This window comes from Capricornis sumatraensis, chromosome 19, assembly GCF_032405125.1.
Source record: "Capricornis sumatraensis isolate serow.1 chromosome 19, serow.2, whole genome shotgun sequence".
NCBI classification, from domain to species: domain Eukaryota; kingdom Metazoa; phylum Chordata; class Mammalia; order Artiodactyla; family Bovidae; genus Capricornis; species Capricornis sumatraensis.
The window spans coordinates 27,932,736-27,950,531 of record NC_091087.1 but is presented as its reverse complement, the minus strand read 5'-3'; the positions used below and the strand labels follow the sequence as shown (position 1 = coordinate 27,950,531).

At 41.4% G+C, this 17,796-nt stretch overlaps 1 protein-coding gene across 1 annotated transcript in view; it reads left to right on the top strand.

Annotated features, from left to right (window-relative positions):
• The window catches only part of IQGAP1 (IQ motif containing GTPase activating protein 1), a 110,825-nt gene that overhangs the window by 37,838 nt on the left and 55,191 nt on the right, over positions 1-17,796 (top strand). The window contains exons 3-7 of the mRNA XM_068991560.1: positions 152-308; positions 2,061-2,138; positions 6,788-6,864; positions 16,410-16,477; positions 17,581-17,694. Coding sequence (XP_068847661.1) covers positions 152-308; positions 2,061-2,138; positions 6,788-6,864; positions 16,410-16,477; positions 17,581-17,694 — 494 coding nt within the window. The remainder of the gene's footprint in view (positions 1-151; positions 309-2,060; positions 2,139-6,787; positions 6,865-16,409; positions 16,478-17,580; positions 17,695-17,796) is intronic.

Here is a 17,796-nt window from a genome sequence, read left to right as displayed (position 1 = left end):
CCAGGGAAGCCTCTGAAGTTGAATCTTTAAAGAATGTTGCCTAGGTTCGATATAAACTTGTCCAAAGAGAGTGGAAATTAAGCTTGAGATCTCTGAGGAAAGTGTTCAGACCTTCCCTCGCTTTTCTCAAGTCCTTTCTCCTTCTGTGCAGGTGGATGGAAGCATGCCTTGGGGAAGATCTGCCTCCCACCACGGAACTGGAAGAGGGGCTTAGGAATGGGGTCTACCTTGCCAAACTGGGAAACTTCTTCTCCCCTAAAGTGGTGTCCCTGAAGAAGATCTATGACCGAGAGCAGACCAGATACAAGGTGAGTCCTTCCCTGCTTGGTGCTTCAGTTTCCATAAATCAAAGAGAGAAGTTTAGCATCCCTTATCCCATGAAAGAGTTACTGAGAAATATGTGGAAATGTCTTTGTTCCAACAAAATAAAATGCCTGGCAGAGTGGAGAAAGTTCAGTGCAAAGTCAAGATATAGTCGTAAAAGAACTTGAGCTGACTGTATTCCTGGTGCAATTCTAATCAGTAATTTGTATAGAGAAATTTTTATGGTCCTTAATGAATTTTTTATTTCTTAGAAGGCCGAGGAGATAACTAGGGGAATAACTACTTTAATTTTAACCAAATTCTGAGATTTGTTGACAGATTAAAATCATTAGCAACTTTGGAGGGAAGAAAATCACCTCGTGATATTGAAGTTTAAGATAAGTAGGAAAGTGATCTGATTTTAAGAAATTGAGATGAGTGTTTGATTCTTGCGGCCTGGGACCCTCAAAAAGAGGACTACTTTAAGTAAGTTGGGATGTTGACTAGGACCAAATTCCATTGCCTACAGAGTTTTTGTGGGGAGCTTTCGTACGAGCTCTTATCTAGAAAAGGATGAGTGTAGAAGATAGTGGAAGATTACAAAACCAAGAGCAAATGTATGAGGGGTCAACTGTCAGAACTGGGTCAGAGCTGAGAATTAACAATGAAGACAGAGTCAAGAAAGATTTTTGCTTTATGTTTAACTTCGAAGGAAAACAAGGGAACGATAGATCTTAAGCCAGAATTAACATCCCAAATAGAAACTTTCCCTCATCAAAAAGCAAAGACTTGGGACTTCTCTGCTGATCCACGAGTTGAGACTCCATGCTTCCATGCAGGGGGTGTGGGTCCAATCCCTGGTCAGCGAACTAAGATCCCACATGCTGCACAATGCAATCAAAAAATAAAGAAAGAATTATGCTAACCTCATTTTAAAATTTTTTAAAAAGCAAAGGTTTATGTGTGGAGTGTTAACTAAGTAGTTATTCTAAAGATACCTCCTGAGTTGTTCTGTTAAGAGCTTACAGAATGTGTGCAGAACAGATAGACATGAGAGGCCTGGAGACTGCAGCAGCAGTAAAAGCAATTAGCCTACTCCTCTACCTGTCTTGAGAGTGAGCCTTCCTAAAAAACAACAGGTGCAGAGGTTTAGAGGGGGACGTTTGTATGTGTAGGATGAGAAAACCTCATTTGGGGAGTATCTTCTGCCTGCCAGACACCACATTGAGTGTTTTATGTACATTTTCTCAGTTAATCTTTCTGACAGACATAAAGTAGATGTTAAAGATGGGTAACAGTGTCAGTCAGTAAGTCATGCCCAACTCTTTATGACTGTATGGACTGTAGCCCGCCAGGCTCCTCTGTCCATGGGATTTCCCAGGCAAGAATACTGGAGTGGGTCGCCATTTCCTTCTCCATGAAAGATGGGGAAACTCAGACTCAAAAGGGTGAAGTGACTTGCCCAGTGTCACCAATAGATGGCCACGTAAGGAACAGAATCCAGAATAATTGAATTCCAAAGACCATGTTCTGTTGAGCACACCATACTCAGAAGATTCTCCAGATGGTACTCCATTGAGAAGAGCTGAGATGTGGTTTTGGCTTCTAGGGATTAAATGTGAATGTATGCTAGAGATAGACCTTAAGTTTAAGGGGACATGTGAAGTCTCACAGAGAAGCTTTTACAAGGAGAGTTTTTATTTAGGATTTGCTTCAGTATTGCCAAACAATGTCTAATGGTCTTTCATTTGCTCTAGGCAACTGGCCTTCACTTCAGACATACTGATAACGTGATTCAGTGGTTGAATGCCATGGGCGAGATTGGATTGCCTAAGGTAATTTATGTGATAGTCATAGTTCTGGCTTAGTTCTGGCTGTTTTGGCGGAACAGTTCTCATTCAACATATAAAATTATCTTCAGTTGGTGTTTTATATATATGTTTGTGTGTGTGTGTGTGTGTGTGTGTGTGTAATTTTTCTCTTTTAAATGCTAAAGGAGCTCTCCAGTTTGTTTTAGGAATTAGCTTTGTTCTTTTTCTTCTATATTTCTCATCCCTGCTTCACCTTACCCTAGAGAAATTCCCTATGATGTCCTTTACTTTTACTGCACCAAATTATAAATGTTGAAATTCTCATACCATGAGGGAATTCCTTGGTCATCCAGTGGGTTAGGACTCCAGACATTCAAGTTCAATCCCTTTTTGGGGAACTAAGATCCTACAAGCCTTGAGGTGTAGCCAGGAAAGGGGGGGTGGGGGGTGGGAATCACGTGCCATTAAATTTACCATTTTAAAGTACACAATTCAGTGGATTTTGTTTGTTCACAGAATTGCTACATTCAGGTCTGACTTTAGGAAACATAAGGAAATATTTTAGAAACATGATTTTCCAGCTTTTGAATAACAAAATCTGTGGGGAGTATGAAGGGCTTATTTTATATTTCAGACTGTGTAGGCCATATAATGATGTTGACTTCCTATATCTGGTCTTGGTGATGGCTGTAGTTTGTTTTTATGACGGCTTTACTGAGGTATAATTGATGGTAGAAAAGTGACACATATTTAACTTTTATGTCTTGAGTTTGGAATGATGGCTGTAGCTCTCTTTTGGCTGCACTGAGTCTTTGTGGTTGCTCTCGGGCTTTCTGTAGTTGCAGAGAGCAGGGACTACTCTCTAGTTGCAGTGTGCGGTTTCTCACTGTGGTGGTTTCTCTTGTTGCAGAGCGCAGGCTCTAGGAATGGGGCTGCAATAGTTGCGGCATGTGGGCTCAGTAGGTGGAGCTCCCGGGCTCTAGAGCACAGGCTCAGTAGTTGTGGCACGTGGGCTTAGTTGCTCCATGACAGGTGGAATCTTCCCGGACCAGAGATCAAACCAGAGTCCAATACATTGGCAAGCAAATTCTTATCTGCTGTGCCGCCAGGGAAGTCCAGGGCTGTGCTTTTGATATGGGAGTAGGCATCTTTGAGCATTTTTGCTCCTGAGTTTGTTTAGTGCTGCTTTTAGTGAAATTGCTATCTCAAATGTTGGGCTGCACTTCACAGGCTGGCAAGCCTTGTAGTTGCCCAGCTTTGAGACTGAAGGAAGAGCCCAGAGACAGCAACAGAGACATCCTTGGTTTATTGGATAGGGGATCTTCCGTGTCTGGAGCAAGCTCTGGAGTAACACCCTGCCATGGGTCGCAGACAGCAGACAGAACATGGCAGCAGGCTTTGCTGTTGGTGGTGCAGATGGGGGGTTGTTTACCACTTTCTTTGGCCCAGGGAAAGCAGCAGCGGAGCACGTCCCTCTTGGCCCCTCGAGCAGAAGTCTTCCCTTTGATAAAGTAGCATCGTGGAGCCATTCTGATCTAAAGATTAGAACAGTCACTAGCATTTACTGATCAGGCTGTACAGTTAAGAGGGAATGTCAGTCATATGAATAGGGTATAGATGAATCAGGGTCTGGTTGAGCAGGTGATGTACAGAAAGCAAGAGAATCACTGACCTGGGTGGTGATCATACAACTAGCTACCCAGTCCTACCTTGAATAGCCAGAGAGGCCATGATGTAGTATAACTGTTAGAGGCAAGGACAGCTTTTATTCCCCCTACCCCCACCATCCTTTGACTTAAGAATTCTCCTTCTAGCAATTTATCCCCACCCACATCCCACCAGCTCAAAATAAAAAAAAGGAAAAAAAATTAGACAAGCACAAAAAAATATTATGTAAGGCTTTCCAGCATTGCTTATGATGTAAAAAATTGATAGCAAACCACATGTTCCTTCACTCCAGGTATTAACCATGTTACAGCCCGTCAAATACTACTGCTGCCATTGAAAAAGGATGATGTCAATCTGTATACCTAACTGTGATGTGTTAAGTGAAAAATAAAATCAGGCTAAGATTATACAACTTTGAGTTCTGGCTTAGATGAGGTCAGGATTTTTGTCTAAAAATAGAGTGTTCTTGGGAAAAATCTGCAGACAGAAATAGTTTTCATTTCTGTGTGATGGAGTTAAGGAGTGGTTTTCATTCTATTTATACTTTCCTGTGGAGTCTAAGTTTTTGTAACCAAAGAAAGATTCAGAAGAAATGTAGCGTATCAGAAGGTGGCTGAAGCCACTGGGAAATTAGTGTTTGGCATTTTGCAGAGTGCTCAGCTCACTGTTGCACACATGCCTGTTGAATTGAGTTTAACTCAGAGCTACGTCTTGGCTGAAGACTAGCTTGTGTCCTCTTTTGTTCAGAGCAAAGTGCTGAAGCTCTCTTCCCTGCACTGGTACATTTGAGAATTAAGCCCCACACATGTCAGGAAGTGCAATACGTCATGCTCTTACAGCCACTAGGCCTTTCTGCGCACCTGTAACTTCCTGTTCCTGTTTTTTATATAGTATGCCCAATGGGCAATGACAGTTTAACCTTTTTGAATGATACTAAGAGTTTTGTTAATAATTGCTCTTTCTAATAGTATTTTTACTATAAAAATGCTTTTTTAATAATTTAATTTTATTACCTTTTTTGTTTACTAACAGTAGTGCATTGTCCTGAACCACAGTCTTGACAAACAGAATTCCCCAAAGGCTGTCAGAACAATTGTAGAAGGGAATGGCAACCCACTCCACTATTCTTGCCTGGAGAATTGCCATGGACAGAGGAGCCTGGCAGGCTACAGTCCATGAGGTCGCAAAGAGTCGGACACTGCTGAAGTGACTGAGCCCATGGCTATTAGCCTTGCTCTGTAGGATTTAAGTCCAGAAGATTTCTGAGTAATGTAGACTAAAGATGCTTAGCCTAAAAAATGTGTTTTTGCCCATAATATAATGTGTGATCAATAATTGACAATACCTATATAGTATTTTTAAAATTTTATTTATTTTTAGTTGGATGATGATTGATTTACAATATTGTGTTGGTTTCTGCCGTATAGCAACACATACATAGTTTTGTTGAGATGTCTTTCCTAATCTTTTCATGTGGTACATACACAAACTGTAGAGACTTAATATAATTTTTCGATTTTTATCCACTTGACTCTTTATTATAATTGGTGCTGTTGGCCAGCTCCTCCATGAAGCATGTTATTGTTTTTGCTTTTTTATTTATTTTATTTTCATTATTATTTTTACTTTACGATATTGTATTGGTTTTGCCACACATCAACATGAATTGGCCACGGGTGTACACGTGTTCCCAATCCCGAACCCCCCCCGTCACACCATTGTTTTTAATCTGCCTGATAGTCCTCTGGTTTCTTCAGCTTTTCTACCTTGTGTATCCTGGTGGGCGTTCCTTAAGATGCAGTTCTGTTTTTAGCCACATTCTCTAATTCTCATGGTTTCAGTTGTTTTCAGTTGTTCTTTGCTTTACGATAAACACAGCGTCTTCAATTGGCTACTGGACGTTTCTCTGTGGATAGCTTTCTATCTCTTGGACTTTCTCGTATCTAAAACTAAGCCTACCTTTTCTCCCAAGTGAACTTCTCCTCTGAGTAAGTGGCACCGTGTCATCATTTTCCCGGTCATCCAGGCTCAAAGCCTTGGCATTTCCTTGGACTCCTAAACAGAGTCTTTCCCCAAGCCTTCCTCAGTTGTTTGCGGTGTCTGTTTTTTCTGTTGAAACCACCTCCCAGCCTGGTTTCTCCAGCTTCACTCTCTTCACTATTCACTGTGTTTTGTGTCTTGTCTGCAGTCAGATCTTCCTGAGGCTCTGTTTTTAGCTTTGGCTTCAAAGCTAGGACTTCTCTGAGGCCTGCATATCAAGTTCAAACTGGTCTGACTGTCAAAGTCCTCATAATCTGTCTCTGTCCTATCTAACCAACCTTTTTTTCCTATTACTTTCTAAAATGGATTCTGTAATATTTTGGGGGAAGGATAACTGACTTTGACCATGATTTTCACTGTTCAGGGGAAGACATGTTAGTCTTAGGAAATGAGCACATAATTTAAAAATTGTCAAAAGAGGTGATTCTGGTACGTCTTGTCTCTCTTTTGGTGCACAGCTCTTATTGGGAGCCACAGGTATTGTGGGAGTGGTGGTAGTGCTCGGTCTTGTCCAACTCTGCGACCCCATGGCTGCAGCACACCAGGCTTCCCTGTCTCTCACTGTCTCCTGGAGTTTGCTCAAATTCATGTCCGTTGAGTCAGTGATGCTATCTAACCATCTCGTCCTCTGCTGCCGCCCCCTTCTCCTTTTGCCTTCAGTCTTTCTCAGCCTCAGGGTCTTTTCTAGTGAGTCAGCTCTTAGCGTCAGGTAGCCAAAGTATTAGAGCTTCAGCTTCCAATGAATTCCTTCCAATGAATATTCAGGGTTGATTCCTACATTAGTAAGGTTGATTCCTTACATTGCTTATGATGAATTGTCTGTTCACCCTAATGAAGTTATTTGCAGAACACTGATGATCTTTGCTAATTGTCCAAAGTTTTACTTGTATCAGTGATGGCTGGTGAATGATTAAATGAAACCAGATGGATGCATACCTGACTCTGCTTCTTTTATTTCTCCTTAGATTTTTTATCCAGAAACTACAGACATCTATGATCGAAAGAACATGCCCAGATGTATCTACTGTATTCACGCACTGAGGTAATAGGGTTTTCTTGGTAGAATAAGCACTATATAGGTATAGAACCCAGATTGGTAGCTGCCAGAGGTGGGGATTTGGGAGTGGTCCTTGTCGGTTACCCATTTTAAATAGAGCAGTTTGTGTACATGTCCATCCCAAGCTCCCGAACTATACCTTCCCCCCCGTCTTTCCACCTCAGCAACCATAAGTTCGTTCTCTTAAGTTTGTGAGTCTTTCTGAACATAATACTCTATGTCTTGATACTGATTGGTAACATAGTACCAGCAATTATCAAATGGTTGATTGATAATTTGTTTAGTTATCTAGGACCCTGACAAGTCATTTGTTCCTTAAATAATTTTTATGACTATGTAAATATAATAAATAGGAATTGAAACAGGGTATAATTTTTTTCTCAGTTTCATAGTAAATTTGGAAGATGACTTAATTTCAGGTCCTCAGCCCTTAGAAGGAACACAGTACTAAGTTGGAGGGAGGAGGTGATCTGTCTGGAGGGGGCGGGGTAGGATGGGAGGGGAGCAGGTGCTGGTAGTCTAGTATTTCAGAGTGGCTTAGATTTACTGGATGGCCATAGGACTAAACCAGAAGGCGATACAAGTGGGTGAGTATAAGAAGGAACATGGACTATGAGATTTCTTTTTGCTTGGGCTGTTCTTTTTATATAGCATCCTGTGTATGCACCTAATAAATGTTAATTGTATATATAAATGTATGTATAATGTTGTTGTTGTACAAGAAGCCTGCTGTCTCTAGTTTCTTGATCAAATGTGTGCCAGACCCTGGGTATCACTGAAATTAGCATGAAACCCTTGAAAGAGAGAATGTAACTGAGGGCTGGTAGACCTCTTGTGTGGACTGATGGATGCATTAACCCCCTCAGAGGTTCCCTCCCTAGGCTCTCTACCTTCTGGTCCATCTGTTAGGCTGCATTCAGAGCTATGTTTCCAGAACAGCCTTCATCTTACCAGACACTTCATAAAATGCTTTGATGATTCCTTTGTAGTGTCACCTCTAGTCATTCCCTCGCGCGTATCTGTGCTCTAGTATCTCATGCCTTTGGTTCTGCTGTTTCCTCTGCCTAAAATGCCCTTTTCTCCCTGGTTTAACCTGTGCTCTTCCCGGGGTGCCACCTCAGAATGCTGCTATAAGTATCTTCTCTTGCTTTTTCCTTCTGAAGCAGAATTAGCTACTTACCATCTTTGTGCTCCTTTAGCATTGCCAAGAAAATGCACTGGTCATAGCAAACACCCTCTTCCAACAACACAAGAGAAGGCTCTATACATGGACATCACCAGATGGTCAACACCGAAATCAGATTGATTATTTTCTATGCAGCCAAAGATGGAGAAGCTCTATACAGTCAACAAAAACAAGACCAGGAGCTGACTGTGGCTCAGATCATGAACTCCTTGTTACCAAATTCAGACTTAAATTGAAGAAAGTAGGGAAAACCACTAGACCATTCAGGTATGACCTAAATCAAATCCCTTATGATTATACAGTGGAAGTGAGAAATAGATTTAAGGGCCTAGATCTGATAGATAGAGTGCCTGATGGACTATGGAATGAGGTTCGTGACATTGTACAGGAGACAGGGATCAAGACCATCCCCATGGAAAAGAAATGCAAAAAAGCAAAACAGCTGTCTGGGGAGGCCTTACAAATAGCTGTGAAGAGAAGAGAGGCGAAAAGCAAAGGAGAAAAGGAAAGATATAGGCATCTAAATGCAGAGTTCCAAAGAATAGCAAGAAGAGATAAGAAAGCCTTCTTCAGCAATCAGTGCAAAGAAATAAGGGAAAACAACAGATTGGGAAAGACTAGAGATCTCTTCAAGAAAATTAGAGATACCAAGGGAACATTTCATGCAAAGATGGGCTTGATAAAGGACAGAAATGGTCTGGACCTAACAGAAGCAGAAGCTATTAAGAAGAGGTGGCAAGAATACACAGAAGAACTGTAGAAAAAAGATCTTCACGACCCAGATAGTCATGATGATGTGATCACTAATCTAGAACCAGACATCTTGGAATGTGAAGTCAAGTGGGCCTTAGGAAGCATCACTATGAGCAAAGCTAGTGGAGGTGATGGCATTCCAGTTGAGCTGTTTCAAATCCTGAAAGATGATGCTGTGAAAGTGCTGCACTCTATATGCCAGCAAATTTGGAAAACTCAGCAGTGGCCACAGGACTGGAACAGGTCAGTTTTCATTCCAATTCCAAAGAAAGGCAATGCCAAAGAATGCTCAAACTACCGCACAATTGCACTCATCTCACATGCTAGTAAAGTAATGCTCAAAAGAATAAATAAATAAATAAATAAAGTAATGCTCAAAATTCTCCAAGCCAGGCTTCAGCAATACGTGAACCGTGAACTCCCTGACGTTCAAGCTGGTTTTAGAAAAGGCAGAGGAACCAGAGATCCCAGAGATCAAATTACCAACATCTGCTGGATCATGGAAAAAGCAAGAGAGTTCCAGAAAAACATCTATTTCTGCTTTATTGACTATGCCAAAGCCTCTGACTGTGTGGATCGCAATCAACTGTGGAAAATTCTTCAAGAGATGGGAATACCAGACCACCTAACCTGCCTCTTGAGAAATCTGTATGCAGGTCAGGAAGCAACAGTTAGAAGTGGACATGGAACAACAGACTGGTTCCAAATAGGAAAAGGAGTACATCAAGGCTGTATATTGTCACCCTACTTATTTAACTTCTATGCAGAGTACATCATGAGAAACGCTGGGCTGGAAGAAGCACAAGCTGGAATCAAGATTGCCGGGAGAAATATCAATAACCTCAGATATGTAGATGACACCACCCTTATGGCAGAAAGTGAAGAGGAGCTAAAAAGCCTCTTGATGAAAGTGAAAGAGGAGAGCAAAAAAGCTGGCCTAAAGCTCAACATTCAGAAAACGAAGATCATGGCATCTGGTCCCATCACTTCATGGGAAATAGATGGGGAAACAGTGGAAACAGTGTCAGACGTTATTTTTTTGGGCTCCAGAATCACTGCAGATGGTGACTGCAGCCATGAAATTAAAAGACGCTTACTCCTTGGAAGGAAAGTTATGACCAACCTAGATAGTATATTCAAAAGCAGAGACATTCCTTTGCCGACTAAGGTCCGTCTAGTCAAGGCTATGGTTTTTCCTGTGGTCATGTATGGATGTGAGAGTTGGACTGTGAAGAAGGCTGAGCGCCAAAGAATTGATGCTTTTGAACTGTGGTGTTGGAGAAGACTCTTGAGAGTCGTTTGGACTGCAAGGAGATCCAACCAGTCCATTCTGAAGGAGATCAACCCTGTAACTTCTTTGGAAGGAATGATGCTAAAGCTGAAAGTCCAGTACTTTGGCCATCTCATGAGAAGAGTTGACTCATTGGAAAAGACTCTGATGCTGGGAGGGATTGGGGGCAGGAGGAGAAGGGGACGACCGAGGATGAGATGGCTGGATGGCATCATGCACTCGATGGACATGAGTCTGAGTGAACTCCGGGAGATGGTGATGAACAGGGAGGCCTGGCGTGCTGCGATTCATGGGGTCACAAAGAGTCGGACACGACTGAGGTACTGAACTGAACTGAACATACCTCTCACTCCACTTATCTTACTTTTTACACTGTCCTCTGGTTACTGTTTCTGCTTGGCTCTCTTGTGGACTCCTTTGGGGCAAGAAGTATTTCCTTTGTTCTTTATCTTTGTGTTGTTAGTACTTAGATGCCTGGTATATAACCACAATAAATGTGTGTGTCCAACTTATACATTATAACAAATCTCCCTCCCTTTCTCCAGCCCAGGGGGATAATTTGTGCTCTGTCAGTGAAAAAGGAAATGGTACTTTGTCTTTATCAAAGGGCTCTTCGTGTTTGTCTCTGCTTATCCAGTCACGGTGCAGTTCAGTTCTCACTTTCTTGAAGTTTCTCCAATGACAGCTTTTATCTTTTTCTAAGCCTCTGGATTTTTTTGTTTGTTTCTTTTTTGTGTCTGTTTAGTTATATATTCCTTCTTTCATATCTTTTCTTCCTATTATATTTATTAGCATCTTAGTGACAGAAGTCATGCATTACTTCTTTTTTTCTCTCAAAGGTACATGGCATAATGTTGGACAGACAATGGTAAAATGAGGTTTAAAAACATCGTTTAGGAATAGGTGATAAGTCAGAGAATTTTCAGAATGTAGCCATTTCCGATATATATGTCTGAGCTAAAATCAGATTAATTCTGAGTGCTGTGGTTGGCTCAGGGTTCCGTGAGGCCTGTCAGTGTTGCTAATCTTGTGAAGGCAGTACCCACCATGGTATCTGAAGTTGGCAGGCAGAGAAGCTAAGCTGGCAGAGTTCCTCTCTGCTAGGCCTGTAGCTACGACTCTCTGCCATGTAACCGGGGTCCCAGGCCCTCACTTCCCCTGAAGAGAGACTGAAGAACTAACAGTGCCTTTCTCATGAAGGAATCAGAATGAGAAAGGGAGGAAGCCTGCTATTGTTCTCGATTTCTCTTCAATAGGCAGTTCGTGCTTAGAAAGTATATACACAGCAGTGTGTCCCGGTGGGTGATTTACAGTTTCTTTCCTCCCTGTTTTTCCTGAGGGGTGGGTTGGCCACTCTTGATAATATGTAGGAAGTATTTCTAAGTGCTTGAGGCTCTTGTTTACCCTCACAGGACTGTGTTCAAGGCCGCTCCCTCACTCCACTTAACCTGTTTTGGGTGAGGCACTGTTTCCCTTTTGAATCAATTGTGATAAAGAAGCATTATCTCCTTGTTTTCCCCCTTCCTGCCATCTGTCCTCACCCCCCCACCACCCCAAGTCTTGACTGGCGTTATTCCTGAGGTACTCACTGTTCTTAAGTCAGACTAAATTACTCTTGTAGGTTACACTCCACTCTCAGATAAGACCCTACTTCTCCATTATTCCAGATGTAGTTGTATACTTCCTTTCCATTCCCTACCCACATGCTTTATCTTTTTAAGAATTCACTTTGGGGTTAAATTGGCCCATAATCCTTTATCTTAAATTCAAAAAAACATGCTAAAAACTCTGAGTTTTGGTTCAGTTCAAACTCATTTGTTGGCAAGATCTGATCAGTATTAATTGAGATTACATAGAATGTATATCTACTTAATGTGATTATTCAGATGTTTTTCTGCAGAAAAGGTAATGTATTTGATTAGGGGTGCTTCCCCAAGACTTGTTGGGGGTGTTTTATAATGCTACATACACTGTACAACTTTTCTGAGAAATCCTAAATTAGTATTTGGCCCAAGAGAATTTAGGTAAAGGATGTGGGCCTGTACTAGATTCTGTTTCCTCATCACCTTCTGTGTTTAAGAGCATTTGTTAGTGATCTTTGAGATTAGCATAGTGATTTCTTTCATAGGTTACTGTACAGTCATTGATTTGTATTCCCTGGTGGCTCAGACGGTAAAGCATCTGCCTGCAATGCAGGAGACCTGGGTTTGATCCCTGGGTTGGGAAGATCCCCTGGAGAAGGAAATGGCAACCCATTCCAGTACTCTTGCCTAGAAAATTCCATGGATGGAGGAGCATGGTGGGCTGTATAGTCCACAGGGGTTGCAAAGAGTGGACACGATCGATCGAGTGACTTCACTTTCACTTTCTTTCACTTTCACAGTCGTTGATGATAGAATCCAGATAGGCTGACACAAGCTTCTCATTGCTATAGAGTATAACTTAATTAGGAAAAAAAAGAAAAGAAATCTGAACTCAATTACAGGCTGATTGTGATAGGTAGCTGATAGCTTATTTGTGAAAGCAAGCATAGGAGGCCAGGAACAAAAACTGAAAGTAATGTTTGTTGTTAGGATTTTTAAGTTTTAGCTGTGAGTTTAAGTGCTTTCGAACATGGAGCAACATGGAACACAACAGACTGGCTCCAAATAGGAAAAGGAGTGCGTCAGGCTGGATACTGTCACCCTGCTTGTTTAACTCATATGCAGAGTACATCATGAGAAACGCTGGGCTGGAAGAAGCACAAGCTGGAATCAAGAGTGCCGGAAGAAATATCAATAACCTCACCTAAGCTGGTTTTAGAAAAGGCAGAGGAACCAGCGATCAAATTGCCAACATCCGCTGGATCATGGAAAAAGCAAGAGAGTTCCAGAAAAACATCTATTTCTGCTTTATTGACTATGCCAAAGCCTCTGACTGTGTGGATCACAATCAACTGTGGAAAATTCTGAAAGAGATGGGAATACCAGACCACCTAACCTGCCTCTTGAAAATATGTACGCAGGTCAGGAAGCAACAGTTAGAAGTGGACATGGAACAACAGACTGGTTCCAAATAGGAAAAGGAGTGTGTCAAGGCTGTATATTGTCACCCTGCTTATTTAACTTCTATGCAGAGTACATCATGAGAAATGCTGGACTGGAAGAAACACAAGCTGGAATCAAGATTGCCGGGAGAAATATCAATAACCTCAGATATGTAGATGACACCACCCTTATGGCAGAAAGTGAAGAGGAGCTAAAAAGCCTCTTGATGAAAGTGAAAGAGGAGAGCAAAAAAGCTGGCCTAAAGCTCAACATTCAGAAAACGAAGATCATGGCATCTGGTCCCATCACTTCATGGGAAATAGATGGGGAAACAGTGGAAACAGTGTCAGACTTTATTTTTTTGGGGCTCCAGAATCACTGCAGGTGGTGACTGCAGCCATGAAATTAAAAGACGCTTACTCCTTGGAAGGAAAGTTATGGCCAACCTAGATAGCGTATTCAAAAGCAGAGACATTCCTTTGCCGACTAAGGTCCGTCTAGTCAAGGCTATGGTTTTTCCTGTGGTCATGTATGGATATGAGAGTTGGACTGTGAAGAAGGCTGAGCGCCGAAGAATTGATGCTTTTGAACTGTGGTCTTGGAGAAGACTCTTGAGAGTCGTTTGGAGTGCAAGGAGATCCAACCAGTCCATTCTGAAGGAGATCAACCCTGTAACTTCTTTGGAAGGAATGATGCTAAAGCTGAAAGTCCAGTACTTTGGCCATCTCATGAGAAGAGTTGACTCATTGGAAAAGACTCTGATGCTGGGAGGGATTGGGGGCAGGAGGAGAAGGGGACGATCCAGGATGAGATGGCTGGATGGCATCATGCACTCAATGGACGTGAGTCTGAGTGAACTCCGGGAGATGGTGATGAACAGGGAGGCCTGGCGTGCTGCAATTTATGGGGTCACAAAGAGTCGGACATGACTGAACGACTGAACTGAACTGAACTGATGCAGATGACACCACCCTTATGGCAGAAAGTGAAGAGGAACTAAAGAGCCTCTTGATGAAAGTGAAAGAGGAGAGTGAAAAAGTTGAGTTAAAGCTCAACATTCAGAAAACGAAGATCATGGCATCCGGTCCCATCACTTCATGGGAAATAGATGGGGAAACAGGGGAAACAGTGTCAGACTTTATTTTGGGGAGCTCCAAAATCACTGCAGATGGTGACTGCAGCCATGAAATTAAAAGACTGCTTACTCCTTGGAAGAAAAGTTATGACCAACCTAGATAGCATATTCAAAAACAGAGACATTACTTTGCCAACAAAGGTCCATCTAGTCAAGGGTATGGTTTTTCCTGTGGTCATGTATGGATGTGAGAGTACTGTGAAGAAGGCTGAGCGCCGAAGAATTGATGCTTTTGAACTGTGGTGTTGGAGAAGACTCTTGAGAGTCCCTTGGACTGCAAAGAGATCCAACCAGTCCATTCTGAAGGAGATCAGCCTGGGTGTTCTTTGGAGGGAATGATGCTAAAGCTGAAACTCCAGTACTTTGGCCACCTCATGAGAAGAGTTGACTCATTGGAAAAGACTCTGATGCTGGGTGGGATTGGGGGCAGGAGGAAAAGGGGACAACAGAGGATGAGATGGCTGGATGGCATCACCGACTCGATGGACTTGAGTTTGAGTGAACTCCGGGAGTTGGTGATGAACAGGGAGGCCTGGCATGCTGCGATTCATGGGGTCACAAAGAGTTGGACACAACTGAGCAATGAATTGAACTGAACTGAACTAAGCGCTTTCAAGGCTGAATAAGAGGACCCAAGTGGCCATTATGATTCCATTTATAGTTCCAGCATGTCCTTAAAATATTCCTAGTAATTAAAATGAGATAAAAGCAAGATGATGCCCATCTGCTTTCAGCTTCCCTTTTCTGCTTTTTACAGCAACTAGTGATAGCATTGTGATGCTTTTGATTATCATTGAAGACATTAGGAACGCACTCTTGCTGGGGCTGTGAAAGTAACATGCTCAAGCTTTTGTTGAAGTGTGGCAACCACTTTCTTGTTCTACAGTAGAAATAAAAGAGGAAGAAGGTTCTGGAGAAAAACATTTTTACCAATTTAGAATGCAGATGGAACACACTGTGCAGGGAGAGTACATGAAGAAGCATATTACACGTCCAGAAAGTGATTAGCTCTTTGACTTTGGAAACTGTGTTGAATAATGTAAAATCTTTGGAGGGAGGAACTTTATTTCCATCTCGAGCATTTTATTGAAAAGAAAAGCCCATAATTGTATATGTATCATTTGTATTTGTACTTACCTGAGAAAATGATTGGTTACTGTGGATGTATATATTCTAATGTGTTTTCAGAATACTTGATTTTTTTAAGAGTATGCATTTGGGTTTATCTTATACACTTTGGATGCTGATCAGTTTTGTGAATGCAGTGTACATGGTACATGTTTGTATTTAGATAACATTTAGATGTAGAGAGTATCTGCAAATGCTGTAGGCTACTTTGTTGAGTTTCTGTGGTTTGTTTCTTAGATATTTTTTATTTCCTCTCTTGTTACTAGGCTGTCAGTGTCTTGCTCATGTTAATCCCTGTGGAGTGGTTTTCTAATCTAATTTATTCTGAGCTGGTAGAGCCTTAGTCTCTGGTTAATCTGATTCATATTTATAGACATTCATCCATCTGTGAAATATTGATTATTATTTATTAATATATGTCAGGCTTTGGGTAGGCCACTGGTAAACAAGACTTTTATTGACCCTGACTTCATGGGGCTTAGAGTCTAGGAGATTTTTATTTAAAGAGTAAAGATTTATGATATATACTTTATGTAAAACTCTTAAAGTACCTGAATTAAACTTTTCCACCAGTAATACGAATTCAGCTTAAGTAAGATTTGCTCAGTCATTTTCCTGAGACTTTTCTAAAATGTCTTTGCAGTTAAAACTTACTGATCACAGGAGGTTAAACAGAAGGGAAGAGGCTTCATTTATATTTGTTATATTAACATTTATGTTACTGTCTGATTGCTTATTGGATTTGTCCTGGAGCTAGGACTTAAACTTGTGTCTCCTGAGTCCCAGCCCAGTGCTTTTTGCGTTACATTATGTGACTTTAAGGACCTCCTTGTTATAGAAAAAGAAGGCTCTGAGATAAAGTATCATAGCTGCTGAGTGTAATATGGCAGAGTCCTGGGAGTCTCCATGTTCAGAATGCTTCTGTTCTTTATGCTGGTTTTCCCCTTTGACTTTAGAGCAGCAGAACATCTGGCTGGGAGTCCTGACTCTTTTGCGTATTATGTCTTCTAGTTTGTACCTGTTCAAACTAGGCCTGGCTCCTCAGATTCAAGATCTGTACGGAAAGGTTGACTTCACAGGTAAGAAGTTCCAGACCTGGCGGGAAGTGCTTGATTTATGTGGAAATAGCCTGGAGAGTCAACTGTACCAATCTTAAAGATGCGGGGCTTTAAAAACACTGTGCCAGCAGAGATTTTTAAAAAAAGCACGAGGAACCTGCTTTTCTGGTGTGGTGGAAGGAACACAGGACTTGGGGTTTCAGGCTCTGTTCTCTCAGTTGTGACATGCTGTGGTTGAGAAGTCTCCGTTTTCTTATATCTAAATTAGAAAGAATATTAACATCTAATATTAAATGTTCACGTACAGTGAGAAAAACTTTATGACAGTCTTTCCCTTTCCCTTTCCCTTCCGGTGAGCACCATTTGTAGGCAAACGAAGTGGTGTGATGGTAGTGAGATGATACAAAGATGACAGTTTACTAATTTTAAAACTTTAGTTTATTTGGGTGGGTGTTTCTGTGTATATTTGCTATAGTCAAATCCTTAAAGAGATGGGGGCTTGGGGAGAAAAAGAACAGGGGGAATATTGGCGAAGGGTAAAATAGACTCAAATCTTTTTGAACTGGTGATTATTTTATAGGCCTTGAAGTTTTAAAAATTGGTAATACAGCTTTTATCTATGATGTTTTTTCTTGCAGGGAAGTTGTTCCCCAGACTCGGGGCAAGGGCCAAACCTTAAAATGTTTCCTTTATCATTTGGCTTCTGGCCTTAGACACAGAATTGTTTAGTAGTAGCTAGTGACTTGGATTATAAAGACTAAGATAACTGGCTTGTGATTCACTTCTTGTTCGAGGTCCCTTTAAAGCTACTCCATTCATAAGTTCATTAGAGGAAATGCCATTAGTAGCAGTTTGGGAAAACTATTCTGTATAGAGCCATTCTCATGTTATGGTTATTTCTGATGCTCTTGATAGTACTAGTAATAGTTCCTGTGTCTATTGAATGCATGTTATATACCAGATATCAGGTTAAGTGCTTTCCATATATTATCTTATTTAAATCCTTATGACAACCCTAAGAGTTAGATATCATTTTTTATCCAGTACATTTTGTGGTTAAGGAATCTGTTTCCTTCTAAGGCCTGAAAGGGTGCTTACCTTTGGGTCTTAATTCTTTCCTGTAGAAGAAGAAATCAACAACATGAAGATTGAACTGGAGAAGTATGGGATTCAGATGCCTGCCTTTAGCAAGATTGGGGGTATTCTGGCTAATGAGCTGTCAGTGGATGAAGCCGCATGTAAGAAGAGAGTGATTTCATGGGTTCAAGTGGAGTTGTTGCTTTTGCTTTCAATGATTAATACTATAATGGTGGTCTTGGACATGAGGCATTTTGCCTGCA